Genomic DNA, 21591 nt, shown 5'->3' with positions numbered 1-21591 from the left:
CTGAGTAAACACACATTTATTGAGTACTTGATTATGTAAGATCGTTGCAGCATAGTCATTATAACCAAATCCTTATTTAAAAAATGCCAAACACCGGTATATTTTTTTCAGAGGACATGAATCTATTTAAAAACCCAACCAAGAACTACAAAGGGAGGTGGCTGGTCCTTAGCCCACCACTAACAAACACTCTCCTGCTCCCTAATGGCACTGCAGGAAGAGCCCAGCAGCTGGTTCCCAGCTTCATGCTCAACCATACCCACCACGGGTACATACAACAGCCCATGGGCTGCAAAGACTCAAGGTTGCTCAATGACCAAAGCTGTTATTGTGTCCACAAACACAACAGCCCACCAAACTCATTGTTTCAAGGGCACGGATGCAGCATGCCAGCAGTGCAGTTCTTGGGGAGTTTTTCTTAGCATGCTTGGGGGTTGTGTGAGATTTCCTGGTGAGTGCTTGGGGACAAACATCCATTGCAAAGTGCTTAAAGTGCCGAGATTTCCTCTTCCTCTTCTGTTATTCAGGGGAAACGTAATGGCAAAGTTTGCTCTGGTATCCCTCCAGATTCCCAAGCAAATGCTAATCAGCATAAAAATGCCCCCAGCTTGAGCAGTTTACAAGGGATCTGGGTCCTAGATGCAGGACACTGGAATTGCACCTATATTTTAAGCCCAACCATAAGGGAAACACTCTACATAGAAATATAACATTGAATTCTTTTTTACAGCATATATAAAGAACATGACACCATTAAAATATTGGCAAATCAATACATTAAAAATACAGATTTTCATAGACCAGAGCACAAGAAATATATGCACATGGAATCTGTACAGTCCGGACGACGCTGCCAGTTCTCGCATCGGAGTTGCCCTCCCATCCCCAGACGGAGGTGGCCGCCTTGCTCCCCCACCAGCACCACTGGCCACCACCGCCCCAATTCCCCGGGGCTGTTGTGGTACAGGGAGAATACCAGTCTGCTGTCCCCGCCAGCACGGAGGGCACTCCGTGGTTAAACTCCTTGGGAATGCTTTTGTTATCAAATGAAATGGCAGGGCATTTCATTTTCCACAGAGCTCTGGCCTACTGGGAGAGGAAAATCAATCTATGGTTGGCAGGAGGGGTGGTACCCCAGCAGCATTTCCCCAGTGCTCTTGGCATCATGGATCTCATTCCATTAAAAAGAAAAAAAAAACCAAAACAAAAAACTGGGAAAAAAAAACAATCAACGAAACAACAGAAAATGCCTTTTGTGATGTTTGCACTGTTTATCTCGTGTGGAGCAGATGGGACTGTTTCAGGCTGCCCTTCCTATCAGAAATGTCCGTGTCTTCTGGAGGAGCTGCTGTTCTCCAGAACAGTTTTCCCCTATACATAAATACAAGTATATATAGGCCACTTCATTTCCTTCCTCCTCTCACCGAGGAAGATCCCCAAGGCATGCTTGGCAAGATGAAATCCTACAGTATAGCTATACCTATAGCACTATAGAGATGTGTATATAGAGACACATTCTGTCCATTATTACAATGGAAATACAAGGTTAAAAAGAAAAGCAATAGCAGCATGTAAACAAGGATAGGTGTTCCTTTCGTCCATCTTTTCCACTTCCTCTTCTGAGCTACATTCATCAGTTTTGACAGTCCCTTCCCACCCCCCTGCTCCCCCCGCAAGGCGGAGGGGTTTACCACAGACCCCGTCTGCAGGAGCCAACGTTGTCCTCCCCAGGCTCCCAACCATGGGGCAGTTTGGATTTCCTTTTCCACCAGCTCCCTCCTCATCCTCCCCGCATCCTTCCTTTCGTGATGACTCATCCTGGAGATGATCTGGATTTTTATCTGATGGCTGCTGCCCACTTTGGCTTCAGCAGAGTCTAATTTCAGAGCGATGCCACAGGAATAAAACCTGCACGCGAGTGCCTGGTGAGCCACATGAGCTGTTAGCATCTTAAACAACTCAGGGAGGAAAAAATAAATAGAATAATTTGCATTTTCTCTGTCTGCCAGCAGCAAAACTGTAAGTCCCAGGAGCAGTGCCTGTTTTAAACCCTTAACTCCCGAATTCTCAGTAACGTTGCAAACCACCAGGGTTTCGCAGGAATCAAAGGGCTGATTTCAAACACGTTCCTTAGGACAGGTTGCACTGGAATTAAAAATGCATCAAATGGGCTCACTTTTTTTGCATGCTCTTGCAGTATCCAGTTTTCCCAACCCCCAAAATTGTTTCCTCAGTTTCTCACCTCTCAGTTTTAAGGTCCTGCTAAAGGGCCGTTATCTGAGTTAGCTCTGACGTGGGGGTGGTTGGACTCTGCTGGGCGACAGCCACCATGGGAATTTCCATGCCTAGTCAGGCCGGATTGTTAGTCCCCTCCGAGTTCTTGCAAGCATAGGCCACATCCTTGGCGATGCTGCACATCCTGTTGGACATCTGGAGCTCGGTCCTGAAGGCAGTAGGGAAGCAGAACTTCTTGAAGCACGCCTTGAAGTTCTCATCTAAGAAGGCATAGAGCACAGGGTTCAGGCTGCTGTTGGCATACCCCAGCGCAGTGCAGAAGCAGGAGATGGCCAGCTCAAGCTCGCTTTCTGCCTTGGCACCCAAGCACTGGACCAGCACAAAAATCTGGATGGGAGTCCAGCAAATGATGAAGACTGCCACCACCACCAGGACCATTCGGGTGATGCGCCTCAGGTTTCGGTCCTTCTCCTTGGAGCCCGAGAGGACACGGACATTCTTGAGTCGTCTGATCATGAGACTGTAGCAAATGGTGATGATCAACACGGGGATCATAAAGGAGAAGAGAAAGACACAGATGCCAAACACTGGATCCCAGTAATCCACGGGTGAAGGGAGTTTAATTAGGCAATCAATTTCTGCAAGTAAAAAAATAAAATGCAAAGGAAGATCAGCAAACCTGTATCGAGAAGAAAAGCAGGTGCACATTCAGTTTAGTTCAGGCATGATTAATACTGGAAGAGCAGTAGCAGTGATGGAGAGAGGCACGGGCAGAAAGGGAAGAGCTGGCTTTACAGCAGAGAGCTCACCACATTGATGACACTGGTACCCCCATCCAATGGCTTCCCAAGCCCACGGACTCTCCTGGCCGCCACCACCTCCCACCCGTTGGATGCATTTTTACTGACCATTGTTTTCATTCTCTGCAGATCCCATCACCATCGCTGGGATGCCAAAAACAGAAGCCAGCGCCCAGATGCAGACATTCACCACCTTGGCCTTGTGGGGAGTGCGGATGTCTAGTGCTTTGATAGGGTGGCAGATAGCAATGTAGCGGTCCACACTCATCATCGTCAGGGTGAAGGTGCTTGTGAACATGTTGTAGTAGTCTATGGAGATGGCAACCTTGCAGAGGACATTGCCAAAGGGCCAGAAGCCCAGGAACGTGTCTGTACCCTGGAAGGGTAAGGTCATCAGACACAAGGTATCAGCCAGAGCAAGGTTAAAGATGTAAATGTTGGTTGCTGTCTTCATCTTGGTGAATCTGAAACGTAGGAACGAGCAACGGTTAGAGCTCCACCTGACCATGATGGGTGAGACATCGTAGTCTACTGCAGAGGGCATTCTGCCACCTCAGGAAGGAGATGCTGCATTTTTCTTACATAACAAGATCGAACACCATCCTTTCCTCTCTACCTCCCATGTGCTTATCAACACACAGCTCAGCCCAGCTCCTGCAACAACACACATGGTGCCTTCACCATCAGTTTCACGGGCAGGAGAAGCTTATGCCCTTAGACTGCAAGTGAGGACCGTGAAAGCCTGACGCTGCCAACTCAGACCGTGCTGTTTTAAAAATGACTTCGGGAAGGCCAATCTAGGATTCCATGGCATACAGCTGCATTATTATAAATATTGCTGAGAGTTTCACCCAGTAAGCTGATTCGAAAGGCATCAGATGGTCCAGGGGTCAGCTGGTTCACCATTTTACGCTGGCTCATAACCAAAGACTGTGGCTAATGTGAGCTACCAAAGCAGAATGGCAAGATGGCCAGTGGCAGCTAAAAACGGGTGAGGAATGGGCTTTGTATCAGAAATCAAAATATCACAATGCATCTTTTTAAAGAAAAGGGTAGTTTGCAGATAAAGTCAAACTTTACTTACCCTTCACTGCAAAGGAGTTTTGCCATTTCTACATTACTTTATCGCATGGACTGACTGCCTGAAAGGAAGGTTCACCTTGCTCTAACGGTACTCATCTCCTTTTTACACATGGGAAATGATGCAAAGAAAGATGTGATCACTGACCCAAGGATACACGCAGAGTCTGCAGAAATGAAACCCAGTGGTGACCCTGTGACTGAGTCTAACATTTCAGCCCCAGGATGTTCCTCTCATGGGCAAAATAAGAGCTCAAATAGTATAATTCTAAAACTGCAGCTCATCTATCATTTATGATCCTAACAGCCTTTGCAGAAATGTTGCCAGAAATGGCAGACAATGATGTGTGTTATTAACAGAGGGCAAGTCCATCTGAGGGTAGCAAACCCATAAACTACTGTGCTACTTTCAGCTTAATGTGTTAGAATATTATGAGGTCTTATTTGACCTAAAAAGCTCTTTTTGTCAAACTGATTCAGAACAGCAGACCCACGACTGCACTCCTCAATGCAGCACCCTCCCCTGATGATCCGAGCTTCAGCTCCTGATAGATGATCTCAGTGCTTGGAGGAACATTGTCACTGCCACGCTCTGAACTCTTTTGACACACATGGTGACATAGCCAGCTTGGCAAGAATGATAGCCAGGAGATCTACAACCCAGAATATAAAGTCGATTGGTTTTGCCCCTCTTAGAGCTCTAAGTTGTGCTTGTAGTAGAAGTCAGATGTTTGAAAGTGGCTTCAGAAAGCCAGAACAACCCACCCTACATTTGACCCTGAGAGCCAAAGGAAGCTTTTGGAGGTGAATGTTGATGGAGACACTTGAGGTCCCCACATCAGCCTGAGTCAGGCTCCTCCTGGCCCAGAAATCACAGCAGCCAGGCAAGACAGTGGGTTCTTAGAAAGTCAGCCCAGGTCAGATAAACTACATAAATAAAAGCAGTAGAAGAAAAATACCAGTGTCTTTCCTATTGTGCAGGGATGAAAAAGCAAAACACATTGCAGATCCAACACAACCAGGCAGCTGCCAGGGCTTTCTGGCTTTGGGACCTTCTAAGCAGAATTAGGCAACCCCCAGACTCCAGTGCTGTGAACCCCAGAGCAGCAGCACCTCAGGATGAGCGAGTTTTGCTTTTTTGTTTGAATTCTTGCACTTGGCATAGATGAGGCAATGCACACAGGGGGCATGAGATGGGTCTGTGAACGTGTTCAGACACTTCCTCCTTTAGGTCAGCAGAGGAGAAATTAAAATTAAGAAATGAAATCACTGTTCTTTATCAGCCCACACAACAATAAGTATTGTCATCTCACGCTTCAGGAAATTATTCAGTCACCTAAGACTGTTAGCAAAGGTCTCCTGAGAGCTGTAGTCTTCCTCTGCAAACCACAGACCTGGCTTGCTCAAGCTTCCCAAAGTTCAAGTTTGTTCCAGTCCACCCTTCCAGGAGGACTGGACTCAGAGGCAATTCATCAACATGCCTCTAACCCCGACTGATTTACTGATGTTATAACTTGAGGGAATAACAAGTGCATTTTTGAACAGCAATGAGCAACTTTACTGGGAAACAGAAATAAATTAAAGGTTGGATGTTTTTTTAGTGACTAGTGGGAGAAACAAGTAGCAATGCACCCACCTCTGCCACCCATCCAGCATCCACAGGGGACAACGTTGCCTCCATGCACGCACCTGCGTCCCCAGCACAGCGAGATGCTTGGGGCATCTCAGTTAACTCTGAGCTTTGGGCGTGCAGACTGCAAACCTTCAGCTCCCTCCTGCACCCCTCCACCCCAGGAGACATCCCTGGACCCTCTCCTCCAAGATGCTTCTCAGCAAGATCTCAAAGTCCAGGTGCAATTGCTCAGCCTGGCCCTGCCAAATCTGCTGTCCCTCGATGCACCGATCCCTCTCTGCGGCCTCTTTCCTCACCACCCCCTTGAGATGGGGGACCCACCCCATCACTCCCTCCGATGCAGGGCTTACCTCCTGCAACCCACCCACAAGTGGATTTTAAAGTTGATTTTTGTGCTCTTGAAAGGTGGGGAAACTAATTTACACCCAATTCATTACTTCTAGCTCCACTTTTTCTGCATACTGAGAGCTAAAGTCATTATCCCCACCAACCAATGTTCCCAAACATTTCCAGAATGTTCCGTACAAACCAAAATCAATTAATCACTTCTCTGTGGATTAACCTCTTTTTCTTGTCCTCTGGGAACTGAGAGTGTTCTCTTTCTTAACCTGCACAAAAGAGAGAAATTAAACTCTCAGGCTTTAGGAGGCACCTCAGGTCCCCCCCCATGGCACAGCTCCGATGCCGATAAGCCTCCATGGAGGACATCAGCTTCCCGCTGAGCCACTTTCTCGTGCTCGGTCACGGAGGCAATTTCCTAATGGAGCATCTCCCACAGGGCAGTTCTCAGCTCTCCAGCCAGCTCCACCTTTGTCACGAAAGTAATTGCTTTGCTCTGCTCTCTGGCTGCCGAAGCCTAAGAGGAAAAACGTCTGGATATCAGCCCAGCACCGTTTCCCCCTCCTTTTTGCTAAGCAGACCTCAAGCAGCGTTACCTGGAATGAAGCTGCGCTTCAGCAAGGGGAACCTGCAGTTTGGGAGAGGAGGAGATGGGCAGGGAACAGCTCATCCACATACTGGGCTTTGAGGTCCTGTTTTTCACCAGGATGGATTCTGTCCCTGGCTGAGCAAACCTGTTGCTTTAGCAGCACTCCCCTTCCCACCCCGCCACGGCGAGGCTGCAGGGCAGCAAGCAGCTCCGATGCCCCAGGGCTAAGGGCCAGCGGGCTGCAGCAAACCTACAGCCTGAAATGGGGCTGTAGGCACCAAGGCAGAGGGACCAAAGCAAAGCCTTCAGCCCTGGAGAACTATGAGTACGATCTCCAGGAGCTCTCTGCCTCTTAATTTTGATATTCATAGCTCCAGCTAATTGGGATGCAGACAGTGCTGTTCACCTTGAGCAGCTCCCTCCGTCCTCGCGTCATGCCCTGGCATCCATGACCGCCTTTGCCGCTGTCCCTGGACACACACAGGGAAGCAAAACAGCAGAAAAGGCTCAGGGGGATTTTTGCTGAGCTGCTCCCACCCTCTGAGAGTGGAAATCAGTGCTGGTTCACCGGCACCTCTGCTCACAACCTGCTCTTGGCCCACAGGTTGTATGAAGCTGATATACAATCAGCAGGTACCCACCGGGATGTGTGCCCCCCCCCCAACATACACCCACACAGTGCTCTCCCCATTCCTGCAGCTCTGATCACCCTCTCAGAGCCCTCCCCCCCCCCCCCCCCCCCCCGAAATTTCTACCCATTCAGGATGGTTTATTCTTGACAGTTCAACAGGACATTTAAAAAAAAAAAAAAAAAAAAAAAAAAGAGACAGACTCAGAGAAGAACAAATTTAAATCACTTGGGATTATGAGGCCAGGCGCTACAGCAACACCAGCACATAAAAGCCTATTAATTACCTGGCAGAATGGTGACTGACTAGCAGGGGTTAAGGAGCGTGCCGCCAGCCAGGGCAAGCACTGACACTGTGGGACAGATTATTTTCTCGCCCTTTCAGTCCCACTGTTGAGTCGAGGTGACAGCTATGAAAAACGAGCCCTGCTCACCCTCCCTTCTCCTGCTGCTCTCTGGGGACCAGTGTGGATGGGGACATTGCATGGCCCTGATTGCTGCCACACCAAAGGCAGAGGGTGGGTGGGTGCTGCTGCAAAAGCCTCCGCAACGCACCCAGGGGCTCGCAGGGATGCTCACACATCCCTGAGCAGGTGCCTGGCTACCAGGAATGGTGCTTTGGTCTGAGGGCATTCGTCAGCATCCTCCCTGCAGCAAAATGCTCTCACCCCTGTTCATGTGCCAGCTCTGCCTCTGCTGAACTGCTCATGTCCTAAAAGCTGCTGGGAATTGCCCAGTCCCTGAAAATAAAAATCAAAATCACTGGGTACAGACTCCCACATTAAACACCACAGAATTACAGCTGCACATGGGTAATTAACTCCCTTTCACTCGCCCAACTAAGGCCAGGGGGAAGCAAGAGCCCTCCAGCACACACTGGAGCTGCAGGACCTGTTTCCACGGGAGCCAGGCACAGCTACCATGAGCCGTGTGGCTGAGCCCAGCTCACCTGGGCTTGCAGGGGATACCCCCCTTGCTCACCTTGCCATCCTCCCCCAGCTCCGATCGCTCTGCACGGCACAAAGCCCTTGGCATAGGTTTCACTTCTCTACAAATTGCAACAATTACCTTTTTTCTGGCCAAAAAAATCCTAAAAGAGATGAATCTGGAAAGAGCTGAGGTTTCAGATGGCCCCGCTGGTGTCCACTGGATCCACGCCACATTAAACACTCACTTGATTTTAGCTCTGAGCCACATAGCTGGTCAAGGTTCTTCACTTAGAAAGCTTTCTATTAAGAAATCAGTATCTCTGCAATGTCATAATTAACTTCATTTTCCCCATCTCATCACAGCCAGCTGCCCTCACCCCTGTTCTCAGGGACTGATGCAGTTTTCAAGCACAGTAACAGCTGGCACAGCCATACCCAGGCAGCCACCCTGTGCAGGCACCTCCTCACCACATCCCTTCTCCTAAAGCTTCACCTGGAAGCCGAAAATGGAAGGGCAGGGGCCTAACAGCACTAATCTACTTAGAGATGCTTAAAAAAGCGTTCTTCAGTAGGGAGAGCCAAGCATTTCCAGATCTTGCTGGGCTCCCAACAAAGAGCTGCCATGGCTAAGAGAAGTGCCCAAGAAACAAGGCATCATTCCCGTGTGGGGCTGATCCAGGTGAGCAGAGCCAACACTGAGGGAGGGAGGGAGTCCTCCAGAGCATCAGGGCTGAGCATTGCAGCAGCATGATGGAGCTGGGGACAACAGGGGACCCCCTGGACCCAAAGCTGCACGTTGCCCTGGTCCCTTCCCTGGCACACCAGTGGCTGGTGGAAGCTGGGGGGTCTCTGTCACACCCCATGCAGCAACACCTGGGTCAGCATCACCTACGGTCCCATGCGTCAGCCACCCCCAGGGCCATTGCAAGTACAATATATCCACCTTCCCCTTTGCTTTTCTTCCTAAAAACAAAGCTCTTGGGCAACTGGCCTTGCAGAATTCGGTTAATGGAGAAGAGGGACCTCTGCAGCCCTGTTCCCCAACTCTCCCCCCAAACCCTCTCTGCCTCGTGCTGTTCAGCTCCTTGTTTTGCATTCATTAACAAGCGGTACAGGAAATATATGCAGAAGAGAGCAAGCAGCAGAAGGAGGGAGGGGAGGCGTTATCTCCACTGGCAAGGAACTCCACAATGAGCAAGCAGAACAAAGCCGCAGACAAGGCAGGTTTCCACAATAGGCCCTTCACTGTCCAGGAAATAGCGTTCCTGACGAGAGCCCTTCCCGGTTTTATCCAATTAGTGCTGCTCTGCACTAGAAGGGGATGGACAGTCACATGATGACTGTCTCTGTAAATTAATCATTCCAAATGTTAAATCGTTCCAAATATGATAGAGATATAGGCTGGGTTCTACAACAGAGGGGGGAAACCTAGAGGAGGCTTTGAATTTGTATTTTTGTGTGAAATACCAGGAGATTTTAAACTTTTCCCTGGGTGCTGTAAAACACACAAAAAAACCAGCCTTCCTGATGCCTCCATTTTCCTCGAGTGCTGATATTAGAGTCTGCATTTCCCAACTCCCCCAAAAACAGGAAACAATTACTGCCTACATGACTATACCATTCTTTTTTTGGAAGATACACCATTTCCTTACACAACTCAGGTTGTGTAAGATGCTGAAGTCTTGTTATCCCCAGTGAAACGTAAGTATGGAAAGAAAAAAAGAAACCAAACACTATAACAAGCTTTTGTAGGGTGCACCATATCTACAGATGACGGGGTGCAGCACAGTGGATCTGCCAACCTTTTCCCATTAATGCAAGAGACATACCATAAAGAGTCCCAAAACCCCATGTTGACTTACCAGCAGACAACTTTCAACCTACTTAAAAAAGATGTTGTTTAAGGCATAAAGACCAGAAGCACCAATGCTCCAGTCTGGGGAGAAAGACCTGTGCTTGAGAAGTCACCAACATCGTCCTCGCGTGACCACTCATTTGGCAGCTCTGCATGAACCTGCCTGCATGGCCAGGGTCAAGGGTGTGAGGTGCTGAGTCCAGTTTATCACCACATCTGCTCCTGACCACAGACAGGGCAAGGAGAGGAAAATCCTGGGCAGAGATAACAAAAAGCTGTAGTTACTCACCAAACCAAGAAGGGTCATGTCCTTGGGTACAACTCAGTGTTGAGCTCCCAGAAAACACTGATGGGGAGAACGAGGGGGAAAGAGCAGCTCCTTCTACACGTGCTCTAGCTCAGGTAGAACTTCCCCAGCACATATTATTCAAGGGGCCCCTCTGGGCTCACATATAAGATTTTATGAAAACACAGAGGTGAATCCCCAAACTCGATTTAAATTCTCTTGGCTTTTTTGTACATACGAGGGTTTCTGGATAAAGGGGAAATGGAAGAAATGGAAAAGACCTGGGGGAGATGGGGGTGAAAACTGAAGACAGGTGTCAATTGCTTAAAACCAGAGGACACAGGAAAAGTTACATTCCAGGAGAAACTCCAGTGCCAAATCCCACTTTCTTTTCTTGCATTCCATTTATCCAACTGGAAGGTATCAAAGCCAAAAAGGAGCAGAACAGAACCCACCATTTTAAAAGCACGGCCCTGCACAGGCACAGCACATGTCCAGCCTGCCAGGGATGCTGGTTTGGGACATGCCTACCCTTGGTGATACACCAGCCACAGCCCTGGGCAGGTTTCTGCTGGCCACATCCTACCAGGCATTTGCAGACAGGGGGAAGATTTCTGCCAAGGCTTCTCCTCCTTACATGCATCTATGGTTCATGCATGGGGCACGGAGTCCCTTCCCCTGCATGCACACTGGCTGGCATTCCCAGGGAGCTGCATCATCACTGTGGGACAAGGACTTCTCACTCGCAGAGCCTCACTACTCATTACACTTACATGCACCCACAAACACCATGCCTACTCGAATGATTGCTACTACACTGAACAGAAACATGAGCTCGCTCTCCAAACGTGGCACTGGTGCACTACAAGCCTCCTCTCTGTCTCCAGACTCCCCAGGGCTAACGTGATCCCTTCTCCCTGCCATAAACTCCTCGGCAGTAAGAGCACGAACAGGCGGCCTGATGAACAATCATGTCACTTTGCCCTTGTGGCAGAGATTTAACCGCTGTTCACCGACTTGTGATACCAAAGACTTAATGTTGCAGCATCTTCCCCAGCCAAGTTGTGTATATTCAAGGCAAAGACGCTTTGGAAGCAGCAGGGCTCCTGGCAGGAGCGAGACTTAATCCCATCGGTGTCTGAATATCTGCTAAGCATTTTCATCCTCTGTTGGAGGTGAAAACAAATTCAATGTCTTTTCTGTGCTGGCAGCATCCACCTGCACCAGAAATCTGCTCTGAGACGTGTATAAAATGGAAGCTCACTCCTTAACATACAGAGTACACAGATCAGAAGGGGGATGCTGGCATTTGAGATGGAATCACAGCCTAATTTATTCTGTACTTAATGGGGGGGACAGGGTATCTGATTCCAGGAAACAGCAGGGTTTGAACCACAATAAAAACCAGACAGGGCCACGTAAAATGCCAGCAGCATGCAGGAGGGCTGGATGGTGCTGCTGGAGTGGTGCATGCTCTGTCCCCCTGCAAAGGTCCCCCCACTCTGACTTCAGCACGAGGAGCCAGAGAAGTTGCCCTCAGCTCCGCAGCATCCTGTCACATCTTATTTACGTCTGTAGCCTGCGAAGAGCTGCAGGAGTTACATTTGTGATTCTTCCCCGTAAAAGTCAGGCTGAGCCTCCCAGCAGGCTCTTTCCCTTGCAACTAGTCAGCTCTGGAAAGCGCCAGCTCCCAGATGGAGCAGCACCTGCAGACACAGCTGGGGTGCTGGACACAGCGCAGGAGGGAGAGGTCCCGTTAAAGATGCAGCACCCTGGCAGCAGGATGCTCCCGGCACATCACCCTCCCCAGGGCCACCCAGCTCCCTGCCCAGCGCTTCCCAAGAAAGCCCCAATTTTGGAGCAGAATCTGATCGCTCTGTTCCATTCTCTGGGTTAAACTTTAGGAGGCACCAGAGGGCAGCTGAAAGCTGGTGGGAACCTTCATCACAGCCTAGGAAGGGGGAAAAAAACCCAGATAAAACCAAAACAATAAAACGAATACCTCTAAAGCTCATCGCAGTCCCTAGGGAAGCGCCTGGCTGCTTCACCCGCAGCAGGGATATTTAGCGGGGGGGCAGCGTGCCCCACTCACAGCCCCCCCTCCGAGCCACCCTGGGACGCTGCCTGCGTGTCCTACCTGACGATCACATACATGACGGAGCAGTTGCCCACCAGCCCCACAATGCACACAATGGAGTAGACAACCACGATGGTGATCTTGATGCTGAGCGGCAGGAAGCTGTCCCCCGTGCCGTTGTTGAACCAGTTACTGGGGAGAAAGCTCAGGTTCAGCATGGAGGAGTCATTCAGCAGCTTTCTCAGGTCAGGGTCTTCCAAAATATGGGCAGGGAAGAGCGGGTCCATCCTGAAGCACCAGCCTGTGCCAAGGACCTGGGGCACCAAAGAGACAGGTTTAAGATCTGCTGATCAAATAGGTGGCGTGGGACCGCAGCAAGGCATGTGCACGAGAAACGCTGGGGGAGAAGGATGATTTATTGCCAGGGAGAGCACAGCCTCCCCCCCAGACATCCCCCAAGAGCATTTCGATGGGATGCAGCCCCGAGAGCTTGGTGCATCCCGAGCAGTGGGTGACCTCACGCCTGTCGCCACCCCACTGCACACCGCCAGCCCCTCCAGTGCCGGGGCTCCCACCCGCCTCTCCAAGCCCAGACCCCCCCAGATATCCTCCAAAACCCGCCGCAGCCTCCCACCAGGGCTGGGGGCTCGTCCTGCCGCTGGAGCAGACCCCCTCCCCGTGGCCCCTACCCAGGTAAAACGGCAGGAAAAGCCCAAAGTTGGGAAAAATCCCCCGCTGGTTGCTTACCTGCGGCGGGGGTCTCCCCTCTGGCAGGGGTCCTGCCCCGCGGCCGGGCACCCCGGGCCGGGGGGGTGGGGGTGGGGGGACGGGCAAAGCCGGGCTGCGGGCACGGCCGGGGGCTCCGGTCCGGCGGCGGCCGGTGGAGCGGGGCGGGGGGCTGCTCCGCACGAGCAGGGATGCTGCCAGCGCGGGGGGCTGCACCTCGGAGCCCACGTTTTTAACGAAAAGGGAGGGATGGGGGAGAGGGAGGGAAGGAGGGAGGGAGGGAGGGAGGACGGCGGCTGGGCAGAGCCAGCCCCGGCTGCCTGGCTTCTCCCACTGCGTAATTGAAAAGCCGGGGGTGGGGGGAGAAGAAGGAGGAGGAAAAAAAATTAAATAAATAACCAAACGGAAAGCGAGCCCACGGGCAGCGCCCCCCCCCCCCCCCAACTCCGCCCGCCCCCCAACCCCGCGGCCCTCCCCGTCCCACTCCCGGAGCGGGGAGGGGGCTCACACCGCCCCAGCCCTGCCGCAGCCCCCCAGCCTACCTGGGGTGGGCTCCCACTGCTGGGGAGCAGGGATGGAGTGGGGCACTGGGAAGCAAATTCCTCCCTCCCCTGCAATTGTGCAACCTGAACGCCGTGCTAGCGCAGGAGCGGCAGGATGGGGGATTTGACCTAGAAACTGGCAAAAATACAAGGAGTACTGAGAACTAGGGGGAGAAAATTGTTATTATTTCATATTCTTGTAGTGGCATTCGCTAAAGGTCATTTTTGTAATCCAAGACATCCTGCACTTTGGATCACAGCAGCACATTTATCTCTGGAAGCTGCAGTGGAAAATTCATTACCTTCGGGTGGGGTGATGCACGCAGAGCCCACGGGTCCCTGACATTCCCAATCCCACCATGGGACATCGACTCTGAGAAACTCAGTGCCCAAGAGCTGCAGAGCGCGTCACCCCCAAACAGGGTGCAAAGAGGTTTTGGGGGTCCGTACCCAGTTTGATCCCAGATCAGGAGCACGTTGGCTGCCGAGAGCCACAGCCTCATGGTCCGGTGCCCCCGGCTGCCTATGGCACCTCCCTGAAGATGCCATTTCCCAGCAGTTTGTGTTGGGGACATCAGCAGCCACACACAGAGGTCAGATCCAATTGGGGGCACATTGCTGTTGCCCAGGAGGTGGAAAAACAGAAAGTGAGCTCTCAGGCAGCAAATACTCCTTTCTCCAGAGCCCACAGAGAGCCCACCACAGCTTGGGCCCAGCAGACACACTCAGGGCTAGCCCTTCCTGCTCCAGCTCTGCTTAGATGGATGACAGGGATATTTAGCACAGAAGCTGCACCTTCTTTACAAGGAATGTAATGGCATGGTATGGTAATGCATGGTAATTTTCCTGAATGCTTCCATGAGCACAGGTCTCAGCTCTAACAGGGAACAAGAAAAAAAAAAAAAAAAAAAAAGAGCATGACCCAGAGGTACAGCCTTCTTGGTGCTTGAAGAAAGTGGTGTGGGTTTTTTTTTTTTTTTTTGGACAGTCCATCAACGAGAGAGTGTGAAATAAATACTAGACTAGACATTACTTTAATTGTTAATGCATTGATTTTCAAAGGCTGAAGGAAGGACAGCAGTTAATCAGCATGAGACCGTCTGGCTGGACAGCCCAGGAGTCTACAGAAGAGTGTTTGCAAATTCAGCTTTGCTCCTCTCTGCTGGCTCCCACCCCAATAAATGCACTTAGCCCTTCACATACACATTTTATGTTAATTCAGTGCAGCAAATACAGCATGTTCATCTATTTATCTTGTTGCAGCGCTTGTTTTGACTTGACACAGCCCAGTGTTTTGGACTGCTGTGAAAGGGGATCAGGATTGGCACCTTGAGCTACTGACAGCCAAGGCATGTTCTGTCCTAGGACAAAAACTGTTCCAAACACTTTCTTCCCCCATCCATCTAGCATCTTCACACTGTTCAGCCCTGTCCTCTTGCACAGGAAAAAGCCCAGGATGTTCATGCTGCCCCTTCAGTCCCAGTCCTGCTGTTTGACATCATTTCCCAGCAATCCTAATTCAACCATGAAGAGATCTGTCCTTCCAGAACATCTTATGGTATGTCATCTTCTGCTCTCCTCAGGACCCCTGGGGTGAAAGGAGGACAGCCAGCCATCTCAAGGGCAGGAGACTTGCCAGATTTCTTCCTCAGAAGTTTTCCCTCTGCCCATTGGGGTCTATGCACCAAGGCTGAGAAGGAAAGCCACCAAAATTTTATCTGCGTGACCCAAAAGGACTTCTCAGCCTTTTCCCTGGGGAAAAAAAAAACCCCAACAAACAACAAAAAAACCCAACAAAAAATCCAACAAAAAACACATACCAAAACACCACAGCTCGGCTCTTCTGCTTGAAGGTTTCTATGCAGACAGCAAGGTAAAAGCCAAAAAAAGAACAAGCCAAAACATGCAACCATTCTTCCAGGTGATGATTGTCCAGAAAAGCACACGTGAAGGCAGCAGGTGACACACCAATAGATGCTGGATTTACAAGAAAATGCCCAGAGCATCAACATGCAAACCAAAAACATATTCGTGGTGCAAATATCCTTTTTTTCAACGCCATTTTCCATTCAGTATCCCCAAAACAAGATTCAAACCAAAAACATACCAAAGTTTTCAATGAATTGGGTAACTACTTAGAATATCTATTAAAAAAATTAAAACTTGTCTGAAGATGAGCTTTGTGCTTATTTGGAGTTTGCAAATTTTCAGAGGCTTATATTAGACAGAACCACAGCTGGAGCCCAAACAGGCTTGTTCTCCTCCCAGTTAGTGGATATACGTTGCCAGAGGCAGGACCCTGGGCTCTCCCCACATACCTATAGCACATTTATCTCCAGACTCCTGGAGCACCAGTACAGTCTATCCAGCTGTGGATGAACACACCTCATCTATTTCAAGCTAATCTAGTTCAAGCGTCAAAAATTACATCTACAGCTATTTCAAACAGGTTAACTTCACAGACACTGTTCCTAAATGTGGAGAATTTTTGCTGCTTTTGCAGAAAACAGCCCACAGCCACCTGCACTTCATAATAGGAACAGCCCACAGGGTTTTTTGCCTTTCAGGAGGTGAAGATGTCTGCATGTCAGAACTGTTTTGCCACCTTTAGCACAGTTTTCCAATCTGTTTAATCAAGGCCATCATGAGCAGAGAATTAATTTTGCAAGACGTGAAATCATTTCTTATGCAGGGAACAAGTGTCTGGGCTGGAGAAGAGAGGGAGGAAGGCTGGGGGGGATGTGGAATGTGCTGGAAAGGCTGGAAAGCAAAGGTTCAAAAATGCAGCCACCACTCCTGGGATGATGGGCACCTGCCAACCACATGCCAAAGGCTAATTAGCTAAATTTGTACCACAGCCACTGGCAGCGGGCAATATTTGTTCTTTGGATATTAACGATCACACATTAATTTAGCAACCAAGAACAGGCATACAGCCTCATTTCTCTCACCGTTGTCCACACCATAAACACCAAGAATATCTCTGGTTAATGCAGACATCCTCTGTCCATCAAAACCAATGGTGCTGGCAGTGCATTATCACTGGTGAACCTCTTCATTCAGGTATCCTAGCTCAAGCTGTTCAGTAGGAGGAGAAACAGATATGACATGCAGGTAGATTCATTATTTGCTGTTAAACATTTATGCAAAAAAGCACAAAAGGTCTTGTACCCCGATCAGCGTCACGCTTTTCAATAGTCAGCTGTTGGCAGCTCAACACAACCCCCCCCCCCCCCCCCCCCCCCCGATTCACTCCTCCAGCAAGAACTGCACCCTTGGAGCATTCCCTCTGGTTCCCCATTCCACCCTCCGTGTCACAAGTGCTCCTCTGAGCTCTCTGGTTTGGTTACGCATCTGTACCAGTGAAGGAAAGCCCAGCAGTGGCTCGGGCTAGCCATGGCTACCCCAAGGCCAGTGTTACCAACAAGCACTGGGAGGTCCTTGAGCATTGCTGCTCTCTTCACTGGGTCAGGGCTGAGATGGGACACTGTCTGCAGCTGAGCAGGCAGAGCAGCACCAGATATGCTGCATCTTCCGGCAAACCATTAAACACCAGCCAGAGCAAGTACTGGGTTGGGTTGGAGGTGGGGGGAAGGAAGGAAAACTGCATTACAGGTACAGAAGTCACAGCAAGAGCTCTTTGCCAGAGCTCGAAAACCTGCAAAACAGACATGGAAAATGATGTCTAGGATGGTCAAGCCATGGAAGAGCATAGAGAAGTCACTGCTCAGCCCTGCACCAGCACCAGAAGAAAGGACAAGAGATGCTGGGTTCAGTGTATGAACACTGACTGCTTTACATGGTATCACAGACCTGTGGCCAGAGAAAGTGGCAGGAAGGAATAAATTAAAAGTCATAGCAAAATGAAAAAAAAATTGTCTTCTGAGCCCCAAAACCCACTTCCCCAGAGCCCTCTCTGCAGGGGCATTCAGTGGTACTTCAGAGCAGTAACAAATCCTGTTCTTTCCATGATGTTATAAATATGTAACAACACAAGGCGAGATAGATTCCAGAAGTGGATTATCTGGCCTCCATTGCCGACAGACTGGTTCAAAGAATGAGAAATAACATCTCTTAAGAAGGGGGACATTGGCTTCTTCAATATTTGCAATAATACATATTCATTGTAGCTCCTGTAGCTGCTCTATCGGACTCCTTTTAGAGATGGCAGAAGTCTCCACAGACCCTTTTTTGCAGTGCTGAGCACCAGAACAAAGAAAGAAAAATGGAATAACTGTTCACAGGAGCAAACAGGGGCCTGGAACAAACACACTCTGGGGGAAAAAAAAGATTCCTGCCAACTTCAGCTTGCATTGGGACTCTACTTAAAACCCAGACCCACCGAAGGGAGTGGGGTTAGCAGGATGTCACAGGCCACGTCCCCACCTCTTTCAAAGTCCCCGTTTCCCTTCCATCATCATTGAACTTCTCAGGAAGAGCACATTAGAGACGGCAGGGTGATGGTGAGGGTCCAGTCCATATCACAGGTGACTGATCCCAGTACAACCCACCGGCTTGTCGAGCTAGCCATAAATATAAGCCCAGACACTTCCCACAGCCTTTAGCACAAGACAGCAGAGAAAGGCAGCGGAGCTCATCCATCCCCACATCCCTGAAAGGCAGCTCCACCTGCCTGCTCTTGATGCTTGTTGTGCCAGAGCCGAGGGGTCAGCACCTGCTTCCCTGTATCCTGAAACCCCAGCATCACTGCTGGCTGGGTACCTCCCTGCCAATTCCTGGGGCTTCAAGCAAGGAACTGATCCATAGAAACAGGCATATTAGACAATGAAACAATTTCCTGCAAGAGACAGCTGATCCCCAGGGGCACCTAGCTAACACAGCCAGAGTCAATTGATTCCTCCTTCTAAAATAGCAGGACAGTGAAATAAGTATAATTCACACCCATTTCAAGCACAAATCCAAAGGAAATCTCTTCTACTCATCTTTTTCCTTCAATTTGCTCTTCAGCTCCCAAAGCCATGGAGTTACCGTGCCAAGAAATACATCAGCACCCGCTACATTCCCTGGGAGCATGCGATGGGAGAAGAAAACCATTTAGCTCCCCAAACCGGAGCACAAGTTCACAGGAAGAGTTGCTTCAGCCCCATTCCACTTTCTCCCAAATTTCCATGACTTGCTCATGCCCTTCAGTAACATCCAAAGGACAGCAGCCTGGTCAGGGATCCTACACCCCCTTAAGCTACCAAGTCCACAATAAGGGGAATAACCAGCTGCAGTTAATGCCAGCAGCTGCCCACATTTTAAATAGTAGTGTGCAGTGGTGAGCCTGATCCTCACGACTTACAAATAATTAGAGTGGATCCTGCTTTCACCAAAAATTCATTTAGAGCAAAATCCCTCAAGCTCTAACAGGAAAAAAAGAAAAAAAAAATACATGATGCTACCCACTTCACTGATATTTTATTGTTTGCCATCATTATTTGCAATTTTCCAGGGACTGATCATTTCAGAGGATTGTGGATGAGACCATTAACAACCCTCTCTGCAACATTAAATTCTTTTTTATTTAATAAGTATAAGTAATAAGTATAATAAGAGTCCTATTCCTCTTTGCATTTCAAGCCCATCTACCTTAAAGCCAGCAAATCCCTCCACTCTTACAAGACAGGAACCCCACCTCCCCTTCCTATCCCCTCACCCAGGACACTTTTTTCCTCCATTCTGGCAGTGGGCACCCAGCGCTTACTGTCTGGGCATCCCCACAGCTCAGATGCTGAGAGGAAGGGTCTCTGATTTAGGGAAAAGCAACGTCAGTTGCAGGATTTACACAGGTAACTCCGTAAGAGAGGCAGATGATGAGTTCAGGTCCTCCAGGCTCCATCCCAGCACTTTAACCTCTTACCCTCAAGGAGGAAAACATCTCTGTGCTTAGTGATTTTCACAGAAGCCTTTCAAAGTAAGGATCTGCTTATCACCTCTGTGCTGCAGTCATTTTACATAGCGAACAGCTTTAAGAGCAACAAATTCACTGCAGAAAAAGTCTAGCACAGAGATAGTCAGCGTCCATTTGCTATTTGCTTCCCTCTGAGCTTGCTTTCCCCAAAGAGATGTCACTCGAGACCTTGCTGTTATTTGGATCGATAGCAGCTGATGGCTGATAAACTGCCCAAAAGCAAGCTGTTTTCACAGTTTTAACCCACCTAAACAGTCTCAGAAGCCTTCTCTTGTTCCAGTTTCTAGCAAGAGGAGACAATGGATGTTGACTGAACATTTCAAGCAACCGTAGAGGGAAATATATTCCCATCAGTTTTTCAAAGGCTTGAATACCTACCGTGAAAAACCTCCAGTCTTTAACAAATCCGTAGCTAGGAAGAACCATCAGCTAGGTAGAGGGTATGTATGTAAATAATATGCAACAAGCAGCAGATATGTAATGCCTCCTCACATATGCTATTTATGCAGCTGTCATGCTTGTTCTGAAGATGTCATGCAAAGAGCCATGCCAACAGCATACACTCCGGCTCCCCATAATTTTATGTGGAATTGAGAGTCAACTGCCCTGCTGGGATAAGCTGGTTCCAGCAAAGCTGTGCTGCTTTACAAGAGCCAAAAACTAGGGCCTGCAGGTTTGACAGAATAGGAAAACACCCCTAAGCATGTGTCACAGAGATGCCAATGACTGTGCCTAACCATGCCTGCCCACAGGCACTCATGCACCGAGCATGCAGAGGTGCTCCAATAACCATGAGAGGGGCTGTCCAGCACCCTGAGATGCTCAGCTCTCACGCCCAGGTAGGCAAATTGTACCATTCCCCTACAAAATTAATATTTAACCTCCAGCAAGGACCTCTCCTGCCTTTCTGCAAGCCAAAGCCTTACCCAAGAAGCTGCTCAGCCCCACCGGAGCTGATCTGGCCCCACACACCTCTCACCCTTCACAGTACCAAGCCCCCAGCCCCACAGCCCTTTAACTCACTCACCCAACCTGCATCACCTGCACTCATCACAGGATGAAATCGCACCACCTGGGGCTGACCCTCTCAACGGGCCCTTCCAGCCTCCACAAAGTTTGTCACACAAGTGACGCAGCAGCTTGGGAACTGGGAGAGGTTTTCAGACCTGGTCCAGCAAAAGCACCGATGCTGGGACTGAACGTGTGTGACTGAGCTAGGCTGCTGGATGTGAAAGACTGTGTGAAAAGACCCCGAGAAACACAGACCCTACTACAATTTCCTCTTCTGAACTTGAAAACTTCAGCGAAAGGTCTTCAAGAAATAGATATCCTACCACCATTTTCACTACCAGGCTCTCAGAAACACAAAAGGAACAAATCTGGGGCTGGTTTAAGTGTTTTCCAACCAGGAGGCATAAAGCTTCTCAGAGGTCTTCTTGTGACGGGGCAGCCCTCAGCACAGCATTGCCCAGCATCCAGTTTGCAGTGGTTGACTCGAGGGCTGGGATGAGGCGCAAATGAGAGCTGGGCACAGCCATGGAGCTGGGACATTATGGGTGGCATGGGAATACCTTGCTTCTGGCATTAACGAGCACAGCATTGGTCCTTCACACAGATGTCCAACACTGGGCTCCCAGCATCCTTGCAAAGAGATCTGGACACTTTGGGGTGGATGTAGGGACCCAGCTCCCAACTCAAAGGGAATTGGGAACCCCAACTGAAACCCTTCGGTGTGTGTCTGCATTACCCTGGGTCAGGACTCACGGCTCGGGTCCCTGGTGCAGCTCCTTCCATGCTTTCATGGGCAGCCCGCACAGAACGAGCATCTGCAGGACCAAGGGGATGCCAGCGCCGAGCACAAACAAGCCTAGATGTGTTGGCAGAGCTGGTTAACCACCAGGTTAGGGATTTGAGAGACATGGCTGTGCAGAAGGGAGAGGAAGGCAAGGTCCCTGCCT

At 49.7% G+C, this 21591-nt stretch overlaps 1 protein-coding gene across 3 annotated transcripts in view; it reads right to left on the bottom strand.

Annotated features, from left to right (window-relative positions):
* Positions 1-21591, bottom strand: part of OPRL1 (opioid related nociceptin receptor 1) — a 95570-nt gene continuing 73979 nt past the window's right edge. Inside the window, exons 4-9 of one of the 3 annotated variants that reach the window (XM_055814180.1) lie at positions 16671-18743; positions 13720-15471; positions 13199-13510; positions 12512-12765; positions 3144-3499; positions 1-2873 (exon numbers count right to left, since the gene is read on the bottom strand). In XM_055814180.1, coding sequence (XP_055670155.1) covers positions 2350-2873; positions 3144-3499; positions 12512-12738 — 1107 coding nt within the window. In that variant the 5' untranslated portion in view covers positions 12739-12765; positions 13199-13510; positions 13720-15471; positions 16671-18743 and the 3' untranslated portion in view covers positions 1-2349. Of the gene's footprint in view, positions 2874-3143; positions 3500-4119; positions 7303-10095; positions 10343-12511; positions 12766-13198; positions 13511-13719; positions 15472-16670; positions 18744-21591 lie in introns of those variants that run through there. The other 2 variants (XM_055814182.1, XM_055814181.1) reach the window with 2 other exon arrangements.

Source organism: Falco peregrinus, chromosome 9, assembly GCF_023634155.1.
Source record: "Falco peregrinus isolate bFalPer1 chromosome 9, bFalPer1.pri, whole genome shotgun sequence".
NCBI classification, from domain to species: domain Eukaryota; kingdom Metazoa; phylum Chordata; class Aves; order Falconiformes; family Falconidae; genus Falco; species Falco peregrinus.
The sequence above is the reverse complement of the archived record's forward strand: the minus strand, read 5'-3'. Positions and strand labels throughout refer to the sequence as shown.